Raw genomic sequence first — 26,020 nt, 5'->3', positions numbered from 1 at the left:
GTAAATAAAATAAATGTTATGCTGGCTGATTAAAATGAGAATCACACTCCAACATGTCATAATGGCAAAATCATAACCCAATAAAATTTCATCATGACGATAACGTTCCCGTGCCCAAAGCGTCTGTGTATGACGCCAAAGGTTTCTCATTGAAATGAATGGAGCACCCAGCGCGTCGATAACCTTTAGCGTCTTTATTGTGACGCAGAAGGCACTTGACCATGCTTCGGATTTTGACGCCTTGGGAGTGAGAGCGGATTGTGTACTTACATAAAAAGATACCTGCATGTAATTACAGCTGTAATTCATTTCTGTAAATACATCTATAATTACACTCTTGACCTTCCCTTACATTTGAACCCACACTTAAACCTACTGATACCACCAAACATGTCCCTAACCTTACCCATATCCCACCTCAATAACAGCAAAAGTGTTTTGCAACAATTTGAACACAATAAGTACATTGTACTTATTTTTTTGGGTAAGTACTTAGTAGTTAAGGACGCTTTATATAAAGTGTGACCAAAATGTGCATGTATAATCAAGTAAACCTAAGTTTAATAAGGTTCATAGAAATTTTAGGTTTTATAGGGTTATAGCGTTATTTTGACATTTCAAAAGCAGGGATTTGTCTTTTAATATGTCGATCTGTTATTTGATCTTTGTCTTTCAGACATGGATTCGCTGCGCATACTGCTATACGCTCTCATATTCCTGCTGAGCGTGTTTGGTAATCTGCTCATCATTGTGGTTTTGGTGGTGAATAAGCGAATGCGGACGGTGACCAACTCATTCCTGCTCTCCCTGGCCATTAGTGATCTTATGATGGCTGTTTTCTGCATGCCATTCACTCTTATTCCCAACCTACTGGAGGATTTCATCTTTGGAGCTGCCATGTGCAAGATTGTGGCCTATCTTATGGGTAAGATGGACTTTCATTTCTTCCCATGCTCTGGTAAAAAAAACAACCCACAAGCTTCAGGCACTATTCCCTAAATCTGCAGAACTTTAGGTGGCTTCAAAATTGTTTAATTTAGTCTATCCAGGTGCAATCAGCATATAAATGCTTGTGGCATGAATATTAAATGAAGTCAATATTGTCTTTGCAAACCTTCTTTGTTTTTTTGAATACATTTTCTTTCAACCGTGGCAGCAGTAATTCATCATATGATGATCAAATGATGGAAAAAAGCATCATAACTGAATTGATTCCCTGTGTAGAACTAGTAAAGTGGCCGATGCTCGCCTCACCCAAGGATTAAGAATTATTGCTTGAGTTATTATTTTGGAAATTTATGCTATTTACTCAAAAATATAACTGTTTATACATAATTGTTTCCACATAAGGTGGAAAAATAACTATGAAATTACCATGTAAACTTAACTAACACAGAAAGCAGAAACCTAACTGAACTGAGTAAAGCCCAATAAAAATGAGATGTCAAAAATCATTAAAAAAAAAATCCCTCTCAGTTCACAACTAGCCAGCAATAGCACATGCTAATATGCTAAATGTGCTTTTTTTTAAACTATATAATAAAGCATGGTGAAGTAAAAGAAAATAGGATAGCATTAACACAAAAAAATGTCCTAATGAGTAAAGCAACAGTATAGTTTAAACAAAAGCTCTTCAGTATAATGGCAATCACCAAAATTCCATAACAGATACTATTCTAAATCACCAACATAAAAGAACAGTAAACAATATCAAGTTTTCCCTTTTCATTTTGTAAAAAACAAAAAAAAACAAAACATAAGATAACTTTTAATTCAACATTTTCTCTGCTCATCTAGTCCCATGAACCACATGCTGGAAACTTAGGGCCAGATATACCAACAGCTTGTGCCAACGCAAACTCTCTTTTGGCGTTATAAAACTTCGGTCAGGATTTACTAAAGACACGCAGTGAAAAGGTCTGGCTGACCTTATTTCATATGCATTTGTAGGAGTTTTACTTTCAGATGCAACATTTATGGGAGGAGAGTATTGAAATTAACCATGCAAGGTGATTTACTAAGGTTTGCTCGTCAATTTACTGGTATTTGCGTCATTATTTACTGCCCAAAAAAGCATGTCTTTAACCAGACGCTAATTTGCGCTGCTCTTGGTAGATTGCGTTGGCTGTTATGGAAATGATCCGGCTGCGTCTGTGTCATAGACCGTAAAAAATATGGACGATGCAACTTTATTCTCTTCCACTGAAGAAAAGTGAAGCCTCCGGAGGCCCGAATATGGCGCTGACATCTTGCGCAGATTTGGGACAGAGTCTGTGCAGTAGTGACCTCGGGACCGGAGTCTGCGCAGTAGAGAGCAGGAAGTAGAGGCGTGATATCAAAAGCCCGCCTACACTCTCGCAGAACAATTCTTTATGTCGGTGTGAAATAAATGTTGAAATTATAACTAAAGCTCCAATGCAAGGTGAAAATCCAGAAAAAAGTCAGTTGGTGGCTCAGTGACAACTTCACTCAGAGAAGCTCTCAATCTCAGCTGTCAATCATGACGTCACACCCCCCATTTTTATAGCATCAAATAACTAACTAAAACCAAACTTATTTAAAAAACGAACACTTGAAATTATATCATCGTTATAAAAATGACCTAAAATGACAGAAACCAACGTTGGGAAAAAATTATATGAAGTGTAATAGAAACCCTTAAAAGTTTGTAAACATTGCAACGTTTCATGGTGGGCGGGGCTTAGCTGGAGGCAAAAAAAGACGCTGGACGCAATGTTGACAAGCGCGTTTTTGGAGGGATTTTTTAAACATGGATGCAGAAGAAGGTTCAGAACTGTCTGAATATGTACAGTCACTGACTCTGCGGGACCGTGACAGCTATTTTTGTAAATTAACTCTCGCGGATGGAAGCCCTGACCCGTATGCCAAACTGGTTAACTGGCCCAAATATAATGAGGATAACATTACAGTAGCCTACTTTTTTTTTTTTTTTTACTTAGCCTGGTGTAGTTCTTGTATCTTGTTCTCATTAGAAACAATTTAACCAGGCTTTGGATATTTCCTAAACAACATATGAATTACTTTCGGGTGGTTTGAGGAGTTTAGTCAAGGCTTATTGTCTAATGTAACCTATCGCTGGGCTAACTATGATTAGCAATGTGGATTATTTTAAGAGGCTATTCAAAGGATGGCACACACATCTATTGCTGTATGTTTGTTTAACATTTAAGCTAGCTAACGTTGAAGGTTAACGACCTTTTACCTATAAAACAGAAACTTGCTGATTTGTACTAGATAAAACCAACACACCAGTACATATGCATAGATTATTTTACCTGATATGAAGTGTGCACTGCAAACACAAGCATTATTTATGATCGTGTCCATCCAGTCTGTACGCCGTATTGCATTCAACCACAATTGTCTTCTTGATTTCTGTGAAGGAATGTCTGCCGGGATCCGGTAAAACTTTAGTTTTGAACCAAAAGTGCTGTTCCTTCTATTCTGGCAGCCAAAAACACAACAATTTGACATTTTAAAGTCAAAACCTCAAACTTTTAGCGTACCTGCTATGAGTTCTTCCTTATATTTTGCCTCCAGCTAGAGCTGTGACGTCACAGTGACGTCACAGTGACGTAGGTGATGAAGGGGTCTATTTGATTGTTTAGTTTGTCTCGCGTCCATTAGAATACACGGAGGGGCGGTGGTTATGAGCTATACTGGGACCAACCACCTGGGGGCAATCTAGGCGCGTAGGTTTTTAACATGAGTGCTGCAGGCTTGGTCTGTGTTCTTTAACAACATTCTTTTGCACGTCGTCAGTAGATCACTCGCAGAACTTTCCACTCCCATCTGCGCTTTTTAAGGAAACCGCCTGTTCAGTAAATCAGGCCTTTGAAATTCTCTGCCCATGTTCAGTTAAGACCAATGATTCATACGCAAACATTAAGTAACTTTTATTTTACAAATTTAACCCCTGGTTTCAAAGACAGTTCTTAACCCTAGTCTCAGACCAAAATGCATGTTTGAGCTGTTTTAACTGAAAGCAACATGCATTGACAAATCTTCAGTGCCATTGTTTTGTCTCAAGATGCACACCAGTAATGTCTTTTTATAAGGCACATTTATAAAAGCTACTTAAAGCTACACTATGTAACTTTTCCGTCCACAAGAGGTTGCCTGTTCAAAACAAATGCATAGTTTGATGACGCCACGTTTGAGTGCAGAATCTTGGGACATGTGGTCTTCACCTCACAGCCGGTGGAAAAGAATCGGGATAGTACTCGGGCAGAAATCATGTTCATGGATGCGATTATTAACATTGCTGTAGTATGAAGCAGAGCAGGACCAAGTGTTGTGGAGCTGAGCAAGGCCGCAGGAGCGATTGAAGAGCAGGACTATTATTATGGCATAGTCGCCGGCGGGAGTTTTATTATGACACAGTCGCCGGCGCCACTTCCTCTTTTCCAGTCATGAGTATGAGGTAACGCAACTCTGTTTATCGTATTAGATATATCTGAGTGTGTTGAAAAGGAAGTTATGACGTTCACTCGGCGGCTGCTATGACACTTGTTCACACTGCAGTGAGAGTACAGCATTTCTGCTAAATAAAACCGGAAACCGAGGGTAACGCAGATATGACGCAATCGACAGGCGACTCCCTCAAATGCATAGCTCACACGTCCCAGTTCCTTGGTTACAATAGCAATTTCTCATGATTTACAAATAGTTGGAAACATTTGGGATATTGTAATTACTCAACTGAACAAAATATATAACACTGGCCTTGTGGTTTTTGGATATTTTACTGCAAAAATCTTACATAGTTCACCTTTAAATATCTTAATTGAACTAAGGCCTAAACCTGGCTTAATCTAACCCCTAATTGTGACACCAGGCCCAAGTGTGCACTGTGGAATTAATCTGTGACAATACGTGGCATTATTTAATTTTAACAAAGTATATTGAGCTAGTAGTCCATAGCTGTATGAACAATACTCTGCTACAGACCTGATGTCCAGAACAACAGTTAATGTCAACTACATATCAAAACAGTCAAAAGTCAAGAATTGTGTGCATATGTAATATCCATGATCTAAATAATATCCGTGAGCCAAACAACCACATAACAACTACATTTTAAATCTATTTTAAGGGGTCCTTGTTACAGTGCAATTATACATTTAGGTACAGAGTAATATTTAACAACATGTTCTTACTATATGGTTAGGTTAAGGGTAAGTTGCATGTAATTATGCATAATTTATAGTTATTACTACAGTAAGTACATGTAACATGTGCAACATAAAGTGTTTCTCATGTTGTCTGTAGTTTACACACATTTACATGAATGTCTTTGGTGTTGCATGTATATCTCTTCACAGAAACTGTTTCACTGAGTTTTTGGCTCCTAAACAGCACATACTGTAAAAATAAACCAGTGAACCAGACTATATAATTCAAGTCTAATTTTCTACGTGAGACTACTGTTTATTTGTAATTCAATTACCAGGATGTCAGACTTTGGCACTGACTTTCGCTTTGAGAAATTGGCCACTGATGTAAACATATGTATGAATGCATTCTGCTTGATTCTGCACTTTTTCATGGATCACTACCTCCCTCAATGAAAGTCAATGCTCATCCAGCAAAAACCGATACAATGCCAAGGTCATATTTGACACACAAGGTCTGCTGGCAAATGGATTGGAGGAAAAAAAACAACAACCTTAAGACAGTTCTGTTCTGGACAGCAGCGGAATACTGTGTATTGTAACGTATTTTCACAAAATTCATGGGCACAAAGTCAAGTCAAGTCACCTTTATTTATATAGAGCTTTTTACAATGCAGATTGTTTAAAAGCAGCACTGGAGAAAACAGTGTAAATATGGGCGGATCAGTAATATAGTTGAATATTTAGTGTCCCCAACTAAGCAAGCCAAAAGCCAAAAGCCAAAAGCCAAAGGCGACAGAGGCGACGGTGGCAAGGAACCAAAACCCCATCAGGTGACAGAATGGAGAAAAAAACCTTGGGAGAAACCAGGCTCAGTGGGGGTACCAGTTCTCATCTGGCCAGCGAACAAACAGTGTATGATTATGATTCAGGCAACATTACAAGTCAAATTAGATTGGAATATTCAGAATATTTGTCCAGTTCCATCTGATTGAAGATCGGAGTCATCACGCCGGAGACGGGTTTGTTGAGGATATTGTGTCGATGAGGCCGTCTCACAGGGGAGTCTAGTTGACCCAGTCTCTGCAGACATTTCAGGGATGCGTTGGTTGTGTCTAGCGCAGGTCCACCATCTGATCTGGATACGGGCCGGATATGGCTGACTACAGTAAACCTCGGGATAAACAGAGAGACATTAACATTAACATGGATGCCATTCTTTTAATGATGTAATGAGTACATCAGGTGTTATGGGAAGTGTTCCCGGATCCAGCAGACCTAGTTAAAGCAGCCTAAAACAATCATTTAACTGATTCGAATAATATAAATTGATAATGTTCTATGTGTATGCCATAGTAAAGAGATGTGTTTTTAGTCTAGATTTAAACTGACAGAGTGTGTCTGCTTCCCGAACAATGCTAAGAAGACTGTTCCACAGTTAAGGTGCTACATAGGAAAAGGATCAGGAATCAGGAAAACAATTACACTGTCATGTTTTGTACTCGCGTCGGCTAGAGTTTCTAACGAATGCTTTTCTCCAGCATTATGGTCACTGTCTGGTGGAGGCCCTGGAGATGACATAGTTCAGAAGAGGGCAGATCTTATTTGCTTGAGTGTGTGCGAGTGGCCCGCGGCCCACACAGTGTCGGAGTGTGACAAGGCAGCACATCCAACACACAGTGGTAACCACAACCCACTGTTTGTTCTTTGGAGGAGGCAGAGAAGGAAGGGGATTTGTAAAGCAAAGAACAATTTTCCTGGTATGTGCTCTGGTGCGGAGGTCGAGATCAGATCAAAGCTCTTGGGGCATCGAGGCAGTAATTCCTCAAACATGAGGGGCTGTCGAAAATCTCACCTTACAGCGTTCACCAACAAGAATGCCATTTTGCAATGTATTTCACAAAGCTTTGTATTTTTAGGAGAACGTATTAAAGGTTTTCGCTTTCAATTTTGCAAGGCGTCAAGCTTTCGGAAAAATAACAGATGTGCAGTGAATACATGTAACAATAAGTGCAACTGAATCAGAAAAGTTGGTGGATAAACTATTTGGATAAGATCTTTGAGCTTTTAACTAGTTTACGCAATTTAAATGTACCAATTTTTATAAAAAAATGTCACTCTTCTGCTTTATCACAGGAATTTCCGTCTGCATTTCTACCTTCAGTCTGGTGGCTATAGCCATTGAGAGGTACAGTGCCATTTGCAACCCGCTGAAGTCACGTGCATGGCAGACCCGATCCCACGCCTACAAAGTCATCGCTTCCACCTGGGTTCTGTCCTTCCTTATTATGACACCCTATCCCATTTTCAGCACCCTGGTGGAGTTCATCAAACCCAACAACATCAAGGCTCACATGTGCCGCCATGACTGGCCAAAGAGCGAGGTGGAGCAAGCGTGGTAAGTGATTATAGTGTAACGCACTTATGGTGTATGGATGTGGGGCAATGCCAAAGTCCCTTTAAGACAAATCATTTCACTCGACGGCTATCTTTGAAACGTCTCTCGGGCATGCAAGTGCCGCTCCTATCTCTTTGAATGGGGAAACATACAAACACACAATTCTCCCATACTGTTTGCCAAGCTTACGATTCAATTTCATATTTGAAATCACCAATGAAATCGGACAAAAAACCTGTCTCATAAATTTTGTTTCTAATCACTGACATTTTTCTGATCATGACAAAAATCCTAATTTTTCAGGCTGGACCAAGCTAATTCCTAAGCGCATGTCTTATAACACTGACTGTTTCTACAGGAACCGGAGCTTCTAACGGCAGCTGCAGTGATGCAATGACTTTACAAATCGGCGATTGGTTCTTATTTAGAAGGCGAGACATATCCATATTGCGTGTTGCACTTTCTCCCATTCATAGTAATATGAGTGCACCGTCTTTCTGTATATAAAGTATTTAGCAATGCATTGCAATGGGATAAATATTAAAATACAAGACTTGTAGTGCGCGCAACTCTCGTCAACCACGAAAATTGTTCGCTTTTACTAACACTCCCCTCATCTTTTATTAGTCACTTAAACACATCATAGTTTTATTGCATTTATTTATGGATCAGGGCAGGACCAGAGTCAGACTTAAATGTGGTTCTTTCTCAGCCAACAGTGTCTAGAACACATGCATATACCACTAAACCACAGCTCTGACAAACAATATTTTCAAACACTATTTTAGTAGGGCCTTAGAGTAAAGTTTTTGCTTAGTAAGAGTTTTGGTAACACTTTATTTTACAGTGTCCTTGTTACAGATGTTACATGTAGTTACTATAATAATAACAGTAAATTATGCATAATTACATACAACTAACCCTAAAAAAACAACTCCCTATAGTAATGCAGGCAGGTTTTTGAGCCCGTAAGTTATGACTTCAAACACGACTCATGACATTGTAGCGTTCCAGGCAGTCACACCAAACTGCCTGAGCAGTAGCTAGATGTAAACAAAGCATGGCGAACCGTATGGGGCTTATGCTCATTTACAATAATTTTTATCATCAAAGGTGCTTACTGCTTGCTTAATTGGGGTGAAAAAACGGCGCATAAGGAAAGAGAAGCTGTTAAACCTTTTATTTTACATTATTTGTATATTTGGAAATGTACTTGGTATTAATTTATTCTTGCACTCAATGGACTGAAAACTAGCTAATGCTAGAAAAGCTGCTGATAATGCAAAACATTTGCGAATAAATAAAGTTAGATAAATAACAGTGTACGACTTTCCGCATCCGTAGGGGCTGCCATTGTTGTTTTGCGGGCTATGTGACGTCAGAGCACATAACTGGGAGTACATCGATCTAGTACGAGTTCACGGGTGGGAAGTCACGGGTTTGACTGCCGTTCCAGTGCACTTTCACGGGTAGAAGGTTGGAAAAACACGGGTTACGGGTTGTCTTGAACACGGCATAGGTACACAGTTAATTAATATGACTCAGTACTTAAATGTATCATTACACTGTAACATGGACACCTTAAAATAAAGTGTAACCAGATTTTTTTAATACTTTTATTAAATATTTAATTATTTTGTTTTTAAATAAAATATTTTTCAGCAAGGAGACATTAAATTGATACAAAGTGACAGTGAAGAATAATTTTTACAAAAGATGTATATTTTAAATAAATGCTGTTCTTTTAAAAAAAATATTCATCAAATAATCCTGAAATAAAATGTATCAATGGTTTACATAAAAATATTAAGCAGCACAACTCTTTTCAACAGTGATACTAATCAGAAATGTTTCTTGAGCAGCATATCGTGATATTAGAATGATTTCTGAATTATCATGAGACACTGAAGACTGGAGTAATGATGCTGAACATTTGAATAGATTTTAAAACGTATTAGAATAGAAAATATTTCACAATTTTACTGTTCTTACTATATTTTTTAATCAAATAAATGCCGCCTTGGAAAACGTCTCGGTTACGTATGGTAACCCTCATTCCCTGAAGGAGGGAACGGAGACGTACGTCGGACGTACCGACGAATTGGGATCACTTCTGGGAGCCCCTATCAGCTTCGAGCTATCTAGAACCGGCCAATGAACAATTGGCGTGCGAGATTTGCATCTCGCGCCACGCCCCGCGCCGCGAATGCACGCTGTTTTTCACTGAGGAGCCAAACGTAGTGGCTCAACCTGCAGTGATGGTACAGCAACTGTGGCGACGGGACGTACGTCTCCGTTCCCTCCTTCTGGGAACGAGGGTTACCATACGTAACCGAGACGTTCCCATTCAGTCGGTCACGTTCGACGTACGTCGGACGTACCGACGAATTGGGATCCCTATGGAAAACGGAAAATGAGCCCCACAGACCCCGATCTGATGCGGGCGGGAAAGTTCACGCAGGGAGAGTCAAAGCTGCTGTTCCGCAAGACCCACTCAGCTGACTGTATTGGATAACGCTGGGAAAGCGTGCCTGTGAAGGCAGCTGCGGAAGCCACATCATGCCCAGAGGGAGTTACCATGTGGAGAATACACGTATGGGCTGGCCGTGGGCAGCAAAACATACGGAAGTCCCAGGGGTGGCCCCGGCCAATTAGGAGGGAGACAACACGTACCTGGGACGGCAGAGGAACTCTGCCAAGGGAAAGACACGGGCTCGCCGTAGGGAGCCGTACCGTGGAAGAATACACATATGGGACCGCCGTGGGGGTCACTACATATGGAACCCAGCCTAACACAAGTTCCACCAATGCATACGAGTGTTAGACCTGGCGTCGAACGCTCCGCCACGTCCGACTGCCGTGGGTTGCGGAGGACTCAACAGGGTTCGACGTTCCGGGGAACTCGACTGGAGCAAAATAAGCGCACGCATCCGTCTACCACAGGGGAGGGAATGGCGCAGCAAGCAGACACTAGAACGGGCACTTCGGTGTTACTGACTATGGGAAGTGAGCACACAGGAAGAAACCGGCTCTACACGGAGGCTATAGAATCTAGCGAACGTGTTAGGTGTCGCCCAGCCCGCAGCTCTACAAATATCTGTCAGCGAGGCGCCACGAGCCAGCGCCCAGGAAGAGGCAACACCCCTAGTGGAGTGGGCTCTTAACCCGAGCGGGTAGGGTTTTTTTCTTGGGACTGATAAGCCAAGACGATGGCATCCACTATCCAGTGGGCCATCCTCTGCTTGGAGACAGCCTTTCCCTTTTGCTGTCCTCCGTAACAGACGAAGAGCTGCTCTGAGGTCCTGAAGCTTTGCGTTCTGTCCACGTAAGTCCGGAGAGCACGGACAGGACAGAGAAAAGCTAGGGCTGGGTCTGCCTCCTCCGAAGGCAGCGCTTGCAGGCTCACCACTTGGTCCCGGAAGGGAGTAGTGGGAACCTTGGGCACATATCCAGGCCGGGGTCTCATGATCACATGAGAGTTACCGGGCCTGAATTCCAGGCACGATTCGTCGACCGAAAATGCTTGCAGGTCCCCTACCCTCTTGATGGAGGCCAACGCAGTCAGGAATAATGTCTTTAACGACAGAACTTTGAACTCAGCTGACTGCAGAGGCTCAAAAGGTTCTCTCTGTAGTGCAGTTAGCACCAGAGTTAAGTCCCAAGAGGGTATGGAGGGAGGACGAGACAGATTTAATCTCCTCGCTCTCCTAAGGAACCTGACGATCAGATTGTGCTTACCTAGAGATTTTCCATCTACGAGCTCATGATTAGCGGCGATAGCGGCGACATAGACTTTGAGGGTGGAAGGAGACAGCCTTCGCTCCAACCCATCTTGTAGAAAGGTAAGCACAGATGCGATCGAACATCTTCGGGGGTCTTCTCGGCGAGAAGAGCACCAATCGACGAACAGGTTCCACTTCAACGCATAGAGGCGCCTCGTAGAGGGGGCTCTAGCGGAAGTAATGGTGTCAACTACCGCTTGCGGTAGGTCACCTAGAACCTCCGCGTCCCGTCCAGGGACCAGACATGGAGTTTCCAGAGGTCTGGACGCGGGTGCCATAGGGTGCCCCGTCTCTGAGTCAGGAGGTCCTGTCTCAGAGGAATGGGCCAGGGAGGTGCTGTCGCAAGGAGCACTAGTTCCGGGAACCAAGTCCGGTTGGGCCAATACGGAGCGACCAACAGGACCTGCTCCTCGTCCTCCCTGACTTTGCACAGTGTCTGCGCAAGAAGGCTCACTGGGGGAAACGCATACTTGCGTTCTTCCCGGGGCCAGCTGTGGGCCAGGGCATCCAAACCGAGGGTCCCCTCGGTCAAGGAATAAAACCACTGACAGTGGGTCGTCTCTGGGGAGGCAAACAGGTCTACCTGTGCGGCCCCGAAACGACTCCAGATTAGCTGGACCGCCTGGGGATGGAGTCGCCATTCTCCCGGAAGCACCTGCTGACGTGACAGCTCGTCGGCCGCACGATTGAGCAGGCCCGGAATGTGAACGGCATGAAGCGACCTCAGATGCTTCTGACTCCATAAGAGGAGATGGCGGGCGAGTTGCGACATGCGACGGGAGCGTAGACCACCCTGTTTGTTGATGTACACTACGGCCGCAGTGTTGTCCGTCCGGACCAGAACGTGCTTGCCTCTGAGCGGCACTTTGAAGCGGCTGAGTGCAAGACGAACTGCTAACAACTCGAGGCAATTGATATGACATTGCAGTTGAGGCCCCGTCCACAGACCCGAAACTGCAAGCCTGTTGTACGTGGCACCCCAACCCGTGGATGAGGCATCCGTGGAGACAACGGAGTCCTCTGTGAGATCCTCTGTGTGGGACAGAGTTTGCTCTTCTCCCAGTTGACCCGAAGTCCCAACTGGCTGAGGTGACTGAGCACCTTGTCCCTGTGTTCGCACAACTGCTCTCGCGACTGGGCAAGGATCAGCCAGTCGTCGAGGTAGTTGAGGATGCGAACACCATGCTCTCTCATGGGAGCAATGGCCGCCTCCGCAACCTTCGTAAAGATGCGGGGCGACAGGGACAGGCCGAAGGGTAAGACGCGGTACTGATATGCCCGTCCCTCGAACGCAAAGCGCAGAAAGGGCCGTATCGAGGGAGAATCGAGACATGAAAGTACGCATCCTTCAGGTCGGTCGCTGCAAACCAATCTCGGGGACGGATGCACCTGAAGATGCGCTTCTGCGTTAACATCGTGACCGGCAGCCTGTGAAGGGACCGGTTCAGGAATCGCAGGTCCAAGATCGGTCGTAACCCGCCGCCTTTCTTGGGTACAATGAAGTACGGGCTGTAGAACCCGGACCTCATATCGGCTTGAGGGACCGGCTCTATCGCGTCCTTCGCCAGTAGGACAGCGATCTCCGTCCTGAGCACGGGGGCGTTCGCCTCCACTACAGTCGTGAAGTGAATGCCCCTGAACTTGGGGGGACGCCGGGCGAACTGAATCGCATAGCCGAGTCTGATGGTACGGAGGAGCCACCGAGACGGGCTGGGAAGCACTAGCCAGGCTCCCAGACTCCGAGCAAGGGGGATCATCGGCACCACAGACGTACCCGCAGCGGGGCAGCGAGGCGGAATGCAGGGATCCAGCTCGGACGGCATGAGAGCGGCCCGAAGCGGGATCTGAGTGTGCTGTGCAACACTTACCTGCATCCGCGGAGGGGACGTGCGAGTGTGGGGAGGCCGCTTGTGTGCGTCCCGACAGCCGGCGTCCCCTGCTGGCGAAGGGAGAGGTACTTGAGGGGGGCGAGGCATGGGAGCGTCGACCACCACCAAGCGCGCTCTCTTGGCACCCAGAGATATTGGAAACTGCTCTTTTATTGAAGTTTTGGGTGCACGGAACAGACAAACAAAAGATTCTCCCCCGGCCCTCCTCCGGGGGAGGGAGTGGTGCTGCAGCCATCTCCCTCAGAGCAGTTTCCTCCATCTCTGGGCGGCCCGTCTCAGGGTCGCTTGCGACGGCGCTTGCCACCTGGCTTGGCAGCGGCCTGAGCGGGCTGGACATCCTTCCCACGGCCGGCCCCACGCCGTCGGCTGGTGTTAGGCTGCTGCGGTGCCTTGGCGGGGGCGGAGACGGCGGCGGGTGGACGTCCTCGGCGACGAGTAGCCGGAGGCGGTGCCACCGGCGGCGGGGTGAAGGCAGCAGCGGGCCACCGGGGCAGGATGTGCTTGATCGCCTCCGTCTGCTTCTGGGCGACAGAGAACTGTTGGGCGAAGCTCTCGACCGCGTCGCCGAATAACCCAGCTGACGAGATGGGGGAGTCCAGGAACCGATATTTATCGGTCTCCCTCATGTCAGCCAGGTTCAGCCAGAGATGACGCTCCTGGACCACAAGCGTGGACATCGCCTGACCGATGGCACGGGCGGTGACTTTCGTCGCCCGGAGGGCGAGGTCCGTCACCGTCCGGAGCTCCCGGAGGAGCTCTGGGTCAGGCCTACCCTCGTGCATGTCAAGGAGTGCCTGGGCCTGGTGGACCTGCAGCAACGCCATGCCATGCAAGGCGGACGCAGCCTGTCCGCAAGCCTTGTAAGCCTTTCCGGTCAGACCGGAAGAGAACTTACAGGCCCGGGACGGGAGACGTAGGTCACCGCGCCAGTTAGAGGCGGTCGCCGGACACAGTTGCATCGCGACGGCGCGCTCCACTGGCGGGATCCCCACGTAACCCTTGGTCGAGGGTAGTGAAGGGGGAGGAGTCACTCGGCCGGTTTCTGGCAGAAAAAGGTGCCGTCCACGACCTCGTGAGCTCCTCATGCACCTCCGGGAAGAAAGGTGTCGGGGCGGGACGCTGAGAACCAGCGCGACCCACCTCGAGGAACCAATCGTCCAACCTAGAGGGTTCGGGACACGGTGGAGGGTTCCACTCGAGCCCAACCCTTTCGGCGGCCCGGGCAAGCATAGCAGCCATCTCAGGGTCCGGGGCAGCCGTTGCCACTCTCCCAGAGGGAGGCAGTACAGCTGACCCTTCATCCTCCGAGGACTGAAACTCCCCCTCCGATGCAGCGATTGACATCTGCTCGTCTGCTGGAGCTCCAAAAGTCACCACTGGTCTCCCGTGGGAGGGTCCAGCGGGTTCCCTTGGAGGCTCTACCGGCTGCGGAGCTGAGGGCTTAGGGGCCTGCGGAGGTTCGCTCGGCGGGTTTGCCCTAAACGTAATCCTCAGATCACCCTGGCCATCCAAAGAAGCAGGTCCACCCGGGTTAGGGGTAGACCTAGTTCGTGGGATGGGTAAGGGGACTCCCCCAGCCCGGAGGTAGGAGAGTCTCGATCACAGCTCCGATATAGTCATGTTCCCGCAGTGGGAACATGAACTATCCACAAACGCTGCCTCAGCGTGCTGTGTGCCCAAACACGTGAGACAGCGATTGTGACCGTCAGCAGGGGACAGGGAACGACCGCATCCAGAAACACACGGGTGGTAAGACATCTTGAAAAAGACGCCACGTCACCCGAGAAGCTCTTTTTGTGAGGAAACGCTCTGTGCTGAAGCACTCAGGGGGAAACGCGACAGCGCACGGGATTGTGTGCAGCCCGTGCCTGTACTCAGCAGGAAAACACGCCCAACCAGACCAACAGATTTGCTGTTGCTGTAATAACAGCAGTTTTTCTCTGCTTGCAGAGGCAGCCGATGAGTCAGCGCGGATCCCGCTGAAGTGTGCCGTCTCTCCAATACGCGTCTCCTGGAATCTCCGGTTCTTTCTTTGTCTTGCTGATAGCAGCGATATACTCATTTAAATGAATGAGAGTCGTCTTCATCTGCCGTTTGGCTCCGAAGTGAATGACAGCGTGCATTCGCTCTCGCTTCCTGTTTATACCCGCGGCGCGGGCGGAGCGCGAGATGCAAATCTCACACGCCAATTGTTCATTGGCCGGTTCTAGATAGCTCGAAGCTGATAGGGGCTCCCAGAAGAGATCCCAATTCGTTGGTACGTCCGACGTACGTTGAACGTGACCGACTGAATGGGAACAGAAGAGTCTTCTTTCAAAAACATTTACCAATATTATATTTATATATTGCTGACCCCAAATTTTTGAATAGTACTGTACATTGAGAAAATAAGTTTGCTTACTTATAGTTGTCTCCACATATGAAGTTGGGTAAGGAAAAATAATTTAACTTTAAATGACACACTTTATCTTTAAGCGTTAAACATGTCATACTGACGGTAACAAGATACAATTGCTTACTAACCTTGTTATGTTACAAGTTATTTTACTTGTAAATGTTACTATCTTCAAAATAAAAAGCTTTATTTAAAACATGGGTTGCTCCTTTCTGTTTTTAAAGCCCCCAGAACGCATGACACAGACGCTGTCCATAGTGCCTACGTTGTTTTGAACCTGGAACATTCCTTTAATAGGAATAGCATCCTGCTATTACTCAGTCATAATGTAACATTATAGGCTCTCTGCGTCTGTCTCTGTACAAGACAAAGACAGAAACACATATAGAGAAGGAGCCGGTGTCTTAAACATCAGCTGGGTGCCTCTTATGGAACATTCATGTTTTATGATGGCTGTTGCTATGTAGACAGCAAGGGATGACAACAGTATTCTCTCACTCTCTCTCACTCTCTCTCTCTCTCTCTCTCTCTCTCTCTCTCTCTCTCTCTCTCTCTCTCTCTCTCTCTCTCTCTCTCTCTCTCTCTCTTAGTTTGATTGTACATGTTCCTTATTCTTTATTTCCTTATTCTTATTCTCTATAAATTCTGTTAAAGCAATAAGTCAGGATAGGCTGGGCATTACCGGGATTTTATCACATAGGTGTTAGCACATCACAAATGTTCCCTTCAAGATGTGCGAATGCATGGCTATGCACTTCTGATGTTTATTACTCATATTTAAATTAATTAATAATTATAATCAGAATGTATAAATCTGAATAACAGAATGTTTTGAATTATTCGCAAGTGGCCACCCTTGGGGAAATATACAAGCAAGCGTGTGTGATAATGAGGAGTTTCAAAAGGGTTTCTATTTGTTTCAGGTGCATCCTGTTGCTATTTGTTCTGTTCTTCATTCCTGGAGTGGTGATGATCATCGCTTACGGGCTCATATCTCGAGAGCTCTACCGTGGAATACAGTTCGAATTGGAACAAAAGAAAGGACAGTGTGGTGAGACCTATGAAGGCGATAACACATTACAGTCTGATTTAGTATCATTTTTTAGAAAGCCCCAGACCCTCCCAAAGGGTATTAACCGTTCTAGTCGCTGTGAACATATTGCATGACCTGCCCTGAGGATTTAATTGTCTGTGTGTACACTCAGTGGCCATCTGTTTGTGAACGAGACTCAATTTCCAAAGTAATGACCTATAGGACTTTCAAAAAAAGATAATTGCAGCTGTGCAAAATTTCCGTAACTGCCCCTTAAAAAAAGCAAGAAAAAAGCAGGCAATATAAACTTGAATATTTCCTTGAAATTGCTCATTGATGGAGCCCTTAAACGTTAATATCTGCTGGATTGCTTTGATTATGTCCCATCCTGAATTCCGATGTTCTGACTAAATCACATTCTATTAATGTTATAAATTTGACCCATTTCCCCTGGGCTACAGTAATCATTCAAACTCTCCGGTGCTGAGTCACCACTCTACCCATTAGGATGTTTTCAATTGAATTAGCAAAATGTAATTTCCTTTCCCATTTTTATTGGTAACAATTTGTGCAAAAGAAGGAAACTCAAGAATGTCAAAATACAACCTGCTGTGTGGTTTTATGTAGTTTATTGTTTAGTGAAAGACACAAGGGTTGGAAATCATAAGGAATGTACAAATTATGATTTCACTGAATGACTCCTTAAAAAGCTGCACTATGTAACTTTTCCGTCCACTAGAGGTCGCCTATTCAGAACAAAGGCGTAGTTTGATGACGCCACGTTTGAGCGCAGAATCTTGGGACATGTGGTTTTCACCTCACAGCCGGTGGAAAAGAATCGGGATAGGACAGAAATCATGTTCATGGATGCGATCATTAAAGGGATAGTTCACCCAAAAACGAAAATTTGATTACCCCCAGGGAATCCAAGATGTTGGTGTCTTTGTTTCTTCAGTAGAACACAAATTAAGATTTTTAACTCCAACCGTTGCCATCTGTCAGTCGCATAATGCATGTGAATGGGGTCTAATTCTATTAGAGTAAAAAAACATGCACAGACAACTTCAAATTAAACCCTGCGGCTCGTGGCGACACATTGATGTCTTAAGACACGAAACGATCGGTTTCTGCGAGAAACCGAACGGTATTTATGCTATTATTTCACCTCATATCAGACGAATGTCATCAGCTCTCCAGACATATCTATGACCCGGCCGGTATTTTGACCTCACTCACAGGAAGCTATGGCGGTCTGGAGAGCTGATGACATTCGTCTGATATGAGGTGAAATAAAGCCGCCTAAAACCCGAGTTTACCCAAAACTTTAACACTTTTTTTTTTGCTGCCGCTTTGCAAGAACTACAGTACATTCAGGAAATGCAAATCTGCTTCAAAATGGAAGCATTCATGATGTGTGTTTATCTGTATTCCCTCAGAGCTTCTTTTTTAAGGAAAATGCAATGTTTCCTCTCTAGGAATGAAAAATGGTATCAGCGCAACTGTCTTATGTAGTACCGACGACGGAGACGGCTGCTACATCCAGGTGTCCAAGAGGCCCAACTCCATGGAGATGTCAGCCCTCACCCCAACGGGCTCCGCAAAGGTTGACCGACCCCGTAGCAATACATCCGAGGCTAAACTGATGGCAAAGAAGCGAGTGATCCGCATGCTAATCGTCATTGTGGCCATGTTCTTCATCTGCTGGATGCCCCTGTATTCCGTTAACACCTGGAAAGCGTTCGACCTTCCCTCCGCCCACCGGGCGCTCTCTGGAGCCCCCATCTCGTTCATCCACCTGCTGTCCTACACATCTGCCTGTGTCAACCCTATCATCTACTGCTTTATGAACAAGCGTTTTCGAAAGGCGCTTATCACCACTTTCTCTTGCTGCTGCTGGCCCTGCCGTAGAAGAGGCTTCAGGGAAGGTGACGATGAGGTCACTGCCACTGGAGCGTCCATGTCTAAGTTCAACTACACCACTGTCAGCACAATGGGACCATGCTGATTCTCAGAGGACCAAGGCTGGGAAAGATTGAGGAGAATTGGTGTTGATGTTGACTGTGTCAGGGTTTACCCTTTGGTAGGAGGAAGTAGCTGTATTCAAATGAACAGACTTAGATTGTTAATCGCCTACTTGCAACCAAGCAAACCACATGCTACATCATCACCGGTCATTGTTTTATGATCCATGACATACTCACTAGAGACTTGTATAAATGTTTATACTTAAGGTGGCATCCCACAAGCCGACCTAAAACAACTCGGTAGGAGAGGTTACACCAACCTCATCCTCTTCTGTTCAAGGTCTGTTACTCTCACTCTTTAAGAATGCAAAATTGTTTTCGTCTGACTGAATTAGCCAATGTCATTTTGGTGCAGCAGAACCCCATAAAACACACATTTATGAAACTACAATGAATAACTATTAGTGCTTGATGTACAGTATGTAGCTTAGAGTTTGCTGAGGAGAAGTTTGGATCAGATCAGCCTGACAGCCGTTCTTCAGAATGAGAAGTAGCTCATTTGTCATTCTTATCGTGATAATGATAATGTCAAAAATGCTATTGTCAGAGTCAGCTACACCATCAACTCAGCAGGAAGCAGAGTTTCTGGAGCTGTTAGCGCTCACTGAGAGACGGCCACATGTACTGAAGTCCTATGATTCTCATACAACTATGTAAATGACTGAAAATAGCTAGTGGAATTCCATCCTTAGACATTTTATGTTAAGTTATCCTTTTGTTGTAGTTTTAAGTGCCTGCATAATTTTTGAAATCTAAGGTCAAGGTTTTCTTCAGAGTAGTAGTTGCATAATGTAAAAGATTTCACTTATGCGAAATGATCAGGGCTGCGTTTCCCAAGAGTATTGTAGGCCTAAGTAGATCGTAAAAATGATCGCATAAATTATCTTAGACTTACGGGCCGTATCCCAAAACCATCGTAACTTAAGTAGTACTTGAAAATCTTCATAGAACTACGAGTGCTCTGGAGTAATCGTAAATCCCTAAATGCATCGTAAGGAGACAGAGCTATGAAGTCTCCTGCAGGACAGCCGGAGAATTGCACCAAAACTTTTTTTTGTATATTTCTTTATATGTTTTTTTTTATATTAAATTATTATTTTGAATAATTCAATAAAGAAATAATAATGAATAAATAAATAAAATAAAAACTACATGACAGAACACGTAATGAATTAAGGAATGAATATGGAATATGGACTGTATATGGACATTTATAGGGATTGCATGCTTATTTTCAGTACAACAAGTAGCCATTTAAATTTGAAACACTAAAGAATAATTCTACTGTATTATTTCATAGAGCCTTAGTCTTTGAGTGGTTCAACAAACACAAGGACATCAAACCACTGAATCGAAATTTAAGTTTGTTGTTTGTCAGGATACAGCAAAATACATTCCACAATGGGATGAGTCCGAACTACACATGGAAAAGAATATTTCATGTTGCACTAGAGATTATTAAAACATATAATTAGGCATGATTAACCAACTTTAAACAATATTACCTGAATCATCTGTCAAGATAATTGGCACCAACATGGAGTGCCTTGCAAACCTCATCTCCTCCAGTGCCAGTCTCCTCTCTTCTAAAGCCATCTTGGCCTTCTTGAGGTCAGTGAGCTGCTGCTGAAAGTTGATGTCCCTCTCATTGGCATCTTTAAGACATTTTTTGGATGTCTTTTAAGAAATTTTTTCTCCCTCTTAAGCTCCACTAATTCCTGACTACAGCCACAGACATTCTCAAATCACTGAGGTGTTGTGGTCTGACAATTGAAGATGGAGGTTTGGGCATGGGTAGGCTGTTGAGAGGACTGGAAGATGGTAGGAGTCTTACAATGGGAGGTGAACCTGATTGCTTCTGGTTCAGGTTCAGGCATCCCTACTCCTCCATGGAGGTCAATACCACCACAAATCCCATCTGAGTCCAAGTATCAACAGTGCCTTTTCTTCTTCCAGTGTAAGAAGGGGGGAGTCATTGGGCAGTTGTTTTATTAATTGTTGACCTCTGTGGTACCCTTGAGGCTTGCAAAGTCCTGCCACTTCTTCCTGACCTTCTTCCCGGATCTTCTAATGCCCCTGCTTGCAGTTTTATAGCAATATCCTCCCAGATTTTTTGTTTTTGTTTATTTGTATGACAGCCATTAAACCTGCTGAAAATGATGTTTTTAAGCTCCACCTGTAAAATAACATTAGTTTCCTCTTTTAAAAAATTTATTTTCTTTGTGTTGTGCTTTTTTGTTGTTTTGATTCAGCCTTTTTTTTCAACCATTCCACTTATGTGCTTATTTTTTTATTTTTTGACCTTGTAGCAAATGATAATTAGGCTAAACGTTTAGAAATGTAAATGTGTAAGTGTACTACAACTGCGAGCCATTCTATAAGGTAACATATCAGCACTTGACAAATGGACATCGACTCTTAAGTAGCTCTTAAAGCTGCGTTAAACCCAATTAAACCCTTTTCTGTAGTCCTTAGAAATTGATTTCTTTAAAAGCAAATATCTCCCTTTGCTTTAAACTTTGAACGTTGTAACTTTGCAGATGTTGTTTATGCTCAAGCAGCAACATTACACGCTAGCTAAAGTTAGAATAGTGAAATCGTGGTTTACCACCCCTTTAAGTACGAAGATGCATCGTTATCTGGAAAAGCAGCCCAGAACTCTTGAACACTGAAATATAACAGCTCTCCAAAGAGCTCCCACAGGCTTTTATTTAAAGTATTCTAAAGTATTACAAAAACCTAATGCAGTGGTTAATGTTGATAGTCTGTTGCTAGACAATGATTTAGCAAATTGGTTTCATCCCATTTTTTGGAGCCAAGGAGGTTTTGTTTTGTCTTTAAAGTTGTCCTTCGCGGCTTTCACAATCTCTGACTCATCGTCTTGTGTGTCGGTAAATGCAGGTCACCTCAACTGAATGAGAAGCTTAGACCCCCAATTAGGATGAACTCATGCCGATCTGTCATAATCTCATAGACTGATTTATGACTGCTTTTACATGCCCTCATACATTTTATAGATATAAGCTTATTAAGGTCCTCCCAGATGGTCCTCATCAAATAAGATCACTCAAATCTGATTTGCGATAGTTCTATTTCTCCTTGGTTTAGAAGAGAAAAAATGACATGAGACAGGTTAGAGAGAGAGAGAGAGGCTTGATTAAATGTCAGATATTTTTGACTGCCATGGGACCCATGGGAAGTGAGACTTGAGGCAGTCACTATAAAAATGGCCAAGACACGAAAATTAAAAACATCAATTTGATTGCTGACTTTAAGTAAAATTAAAGTGCTGCCAAAGTGAGAACCTGCAGTGATGAGTTCATTACACTTTCAGCCACTTTGATTTTAATTACTGATGAAGGAAATTAAGCTGAAACTAAAATAAAAATTAAATAGGAAATTATGACGCCTTCAATGGATGAAAACAAGATTTATTTTCTGCACGGCCATAAAAAAGTCGCTGTTTGCATTTAAATAGGCAAATGCTCAAAAGTCAATGATCGGATCATTATTGCAGTGATTATTATGTGTCTAGAATGTTATAATGTATGCTTGGCAACAGCTCTTCTAACCCTGATTGACGGAGTGTGTAGCTTTTCATTTCTTAAACAACCATGTGAGAAGACACATCATGGCCATATTCTACGATGACAATGTCAATATTCATCAGGCTCAAACTGTGAAAGAATGGTTGGGAGGGAGCATGAAGGATCATTTTCACACATGAATTGGCACCTCTGAGTCCAGACCTTAAATTAATTGAAAGTCTTTGGGATGTGCTAGAGTAGACTTTACAGAGTGATTGACTCTTGAATTGCAAGATCTTGACAACAAAAAAATTGATGTAACTCTTAATGGAAATAGTATCACCACATTTATTTACAACAAGAGGTGTATCAATTTTGGGTCAAGATTGGCATTGGTTGTATAAGAAATGAAAAGCTACACACTCCATCAGTTAGGGTTAGAAGAACTGTTGCCAAACATATAACATAGAAACATAATAATCACTGCAATAATTATCCAATCATAGACTCTTAAGCAATGCCTATTTAAATCCAAACAGCTACTTTCTTTTTTTTTGGGGGGGGGGGCAGGCAGTGCATAATTCTTCATTAATTTGCATGTACACCATTCATGTTGAAAAAAGTGACTCATTCGCAGTTCGCATCCAAATATTACAATTACTAACATTACAGCTTATTAGGAAATGGTCACATTGACATTAAGTCAATCCCCGGGGTATTTTAGATTTTTTTTAAACGTATAAAACAGTAATTAGTTAGAATAACTAATTATGATTCATGTAATGATATTTTTCATAGAAAACCAAACAATGGGCAACATTAATGAAGCAGTTTGTGTAAATTGGTCATTCTTACATGACTAATTTGAACTACAAACATTTCAGAAATAAGTTTTAAAACTTTGAAGACTGGCTTTCACCGAAATTAATTTCTCCTTTGGTGTTGATAAAGAGACTCTTGGGCTTTACTGATGGGACTTTTGATATACATTAGACAAAAATGCTTTAGAAACTGGTTTAAAAGATGGCATTGAATCACTTCTGTCCTTTTACTCTACATTGCTTATGTTCACTTTGCACATCATTATCTGCAAAATGTGTCTTTACATCATAGGTACAGTTAAGCATAGTCATAACTGAGCAGGAACCAGCATACCTGCTCCCTGGAATATTCCTATTACTTTCTGTTTATTTTGCCACACATCTTCTCTTTTTCCAAATGTCTGTCTCCTTTCTATGTTCCTGTTTTTCCCTTGGCTTTCTAATCAATGTGCATCTGCTCCCTGAACCTATACTTTGCAGTGAACAATGTCAACAATACTGATATCTTGCTAGCACACTTCTCCCCAGCCCTGATGGCCGCCCATCACACAGCAGCCCTTAAAACCTGCCAATTTCCCCATTAAATGTATGCCGCTTGGCCATCCAAACATTCCCTCATGCACCAGCCATGGTTTTAATAGAATCCTTCCCCTGAGTTGCTCATGCCTTGGCTAATGGGTCTGTATTCAGGATCACACACAAAGATTAGTTTTATGATATCACCCAGGCAATGTTGTCGGATTCTGTTTTTTTTTTTTTTTTTTTTTAACATTTTAAAACAGCATCCCATTAGTTCAGGATGTTATTTTTAGTTCAGAAAAGGTGACAGCATTCGTAGTTGAAACTGACTGTTTGAACTCTTCCTGATTACATGCTTTGCTGTACTTTTATATGAGCCAATCTTTAAATTGCATGGCATCACTCCGTCTTTAAGAGGGTTTGGAGGGATGTCTGTTCGGCAGATGTTTCAGCATTATTCTAATTAGAAGAAAATGAGGTCAGCAGATGTATTTAGTTCTGACCTTTCCAAGCCCATCATGACTCCTTTTTTTATGAGACCAATGAAACCAATATATAGCCAGTGGTACAGATCCTCCTGTAAAGACATTTTGAAACAGACGTCAGCTTTGGATCCAGACTGAGAAACCATGTGTTTCCTGTGAAAAACAACTGGCATGCTGCAACATGTTTTTCTATAAAGTCCCAAAGCAAGAGAAAAACCCATAACTTTATTGGGTCTGAATGCTTATTGAACTATGAACGCAATAGTAAAATGTAGCATTGCCTGCTGTAGACGGCACATATGTCGTTTGTGAAGGATAATAATGGATGCAATTGTGTATTCAATGTTTCATAACCCACAGTTTTTTAATACAAAAACAGGCTAGTTTCATTCAGGAAATGCTCTCATGAAGGAAACATTTGACATAATGTTTTTGGATTAGCAGAACGTGGAATCAATTAAACCCTAAACACTTAAATGAATACGTCCGAACAGACTGCAACAACATCTGCCATGTAAATCCAGTACAACAATAAGCGTTTAGAGATTGCAAACGCCTATGCCTGTGGAAAATTCATTTCACAAATGAGCTGTGGGGCACTTTATTTAGTCGGACATCGTAGCGCCTGTCTCCGTCTGGAGGCATTTCGCTGTTGTAAATGCTCTCAAGCTTGGGTGCTGTGGCTGAAAATGGAAGGGCTGTAAAACATTGATTTCCCTGAGGTGTATTTCAGAAGTCTATGATGAGAGCTCCGAACACATTGTGTTGTTATGGCCCACAGCTCTCTTCTGATTAATAGAATATAATCTGAAGGCTAAACTAACCACATCCTTCATGATGTTTAACCAACAGACAACTCAAGTGTTCTCATTAGATTACATACACAACCTCTTAGCTTTTCTGCGTAGGCTTTCCTCGAAATAGTTCACCTTGCTACTTCTGGACGGACAAAGTTAGCATGATGAAAATAAAAGTTTATCAGCCTCATCAGTCAAGATGACAGGAAACACTGAGGCAGCCAATTTCATACAGACAGAAAACAGGTTTTGGGCATATTTGGCTAAAATATGTTTAGTCAGAAGAGCATTTGTAGTCAGAAAAAACACATGGCATATAATTTTCACAAACCCTATCCAAACCACATTCATATGCGGTTTTAAAATGTGACTTTTTTATTGCAATCTCAGTCAGACTGGATTTAAATCATCAATAACGTCATACGAAGTGCGCAGTTTTCTTGATGCTTACAGCAGATTTAGATACAATGAATATGAGCGAAACTATCCTTATAAATGAATCGAATTACATCACCTACACAATGACAGTCAGTCTGAAAGATTGGATTTGATTTATGTACAGTGTCAACCCAAAAGGTCCTTTTAAACCTTTTTTTGATGATGTATTAAAACGTTCATCTCTTTTGCAGGCAGCTTAACAGCCTTGCAACCAGTTTTATGCAGCATCTGTTATTAAGGCAGTGGACAGATTTCACTCAGAAAGCATCATGATCTATTACTGGCTCATGCAAACTGATGACATATTGTGCTTTCTAAAACAAATAGCAAACCTATGCCCATCACGTCAATGAATTTGAGATTTATTTAAGGTGACATTCTCTAAAAATCGCCCCAGTCACCAAAAAGTAAAGATGGAAAGAGCCATTTATAATAAAACAGATGAAAAGCTTTCATAATCTTAGTTTCATAGTTTCTATACTTAGTGGACTTGTATTTTCCTTGTGAATGCTTGTTAAATCCTTTGTACAGAGCAAAGCCACTGGTGGAGATATCCATCATAACAAAATCTATGTATGCACATGTGCATTGCTATTATATCACAAGGCCGTTTTAATAACTTGAAAACATTGTACTTAATATAAAATAAGTTGAATTACATACAGTGTCATATCATTTAAATTACATATAAATTATGACATAAATTCGAAATCTCAGAACATAAATGTTAAAGTCATTCATGAATATTTTTTTTAATAATTTATGTACATATGCTAC

General features: G+C 43.0%; 1 protein-coding gene across 1 annotated transcript in view; it reads left to right on the top strand.

Moving 5' to 3' along the window:
* Positions 1-18,637, top strand: part of cckbrb (cholecystokinin B receptor b) — a gene marked incomplete at both ends in the record, with an annotated part of 65,303 nt that extends 46,666 nt beyond the window's left edge. The window contains 4 exons of the mRNA XM_079821028.1: positions 677-925; positions 7,272-7,533; positions 16,523-16,650; positions 18,108-18,637. Of these exons, the coding sequence (XP_079677154.1) occupies positions 677-925; positions 7,272-7,533; positions 16,523-16,650; positions 18,108-18,637 (1,169 nt within the window). The remainder of the gene's footprint in view (positions 1-676; positions 926-7,271; positions 7,534-16,522; positions 16,651-18,107) is intronic.
* Positions 18,638-26,020: the final 7,383 nt, after the last annotated feature.

The sequence above is a fragment of the Gobio gobio genome, assembly GCF_949357685.1.
Source record: "Gobio gobio genome assembly, chromosome: 7".
Lineage (NCBI taxonomy): Eukaryota > Metazoa > Chordata > Actinopteri > Cypriniformes > Gobionidae > Gobio > Gobio gobio.
The sequence above is the reverse complement of the archived record's forward strand: the minus strand, read 5'-3'. Positions and strand labels throughout refer to the sequence as shown.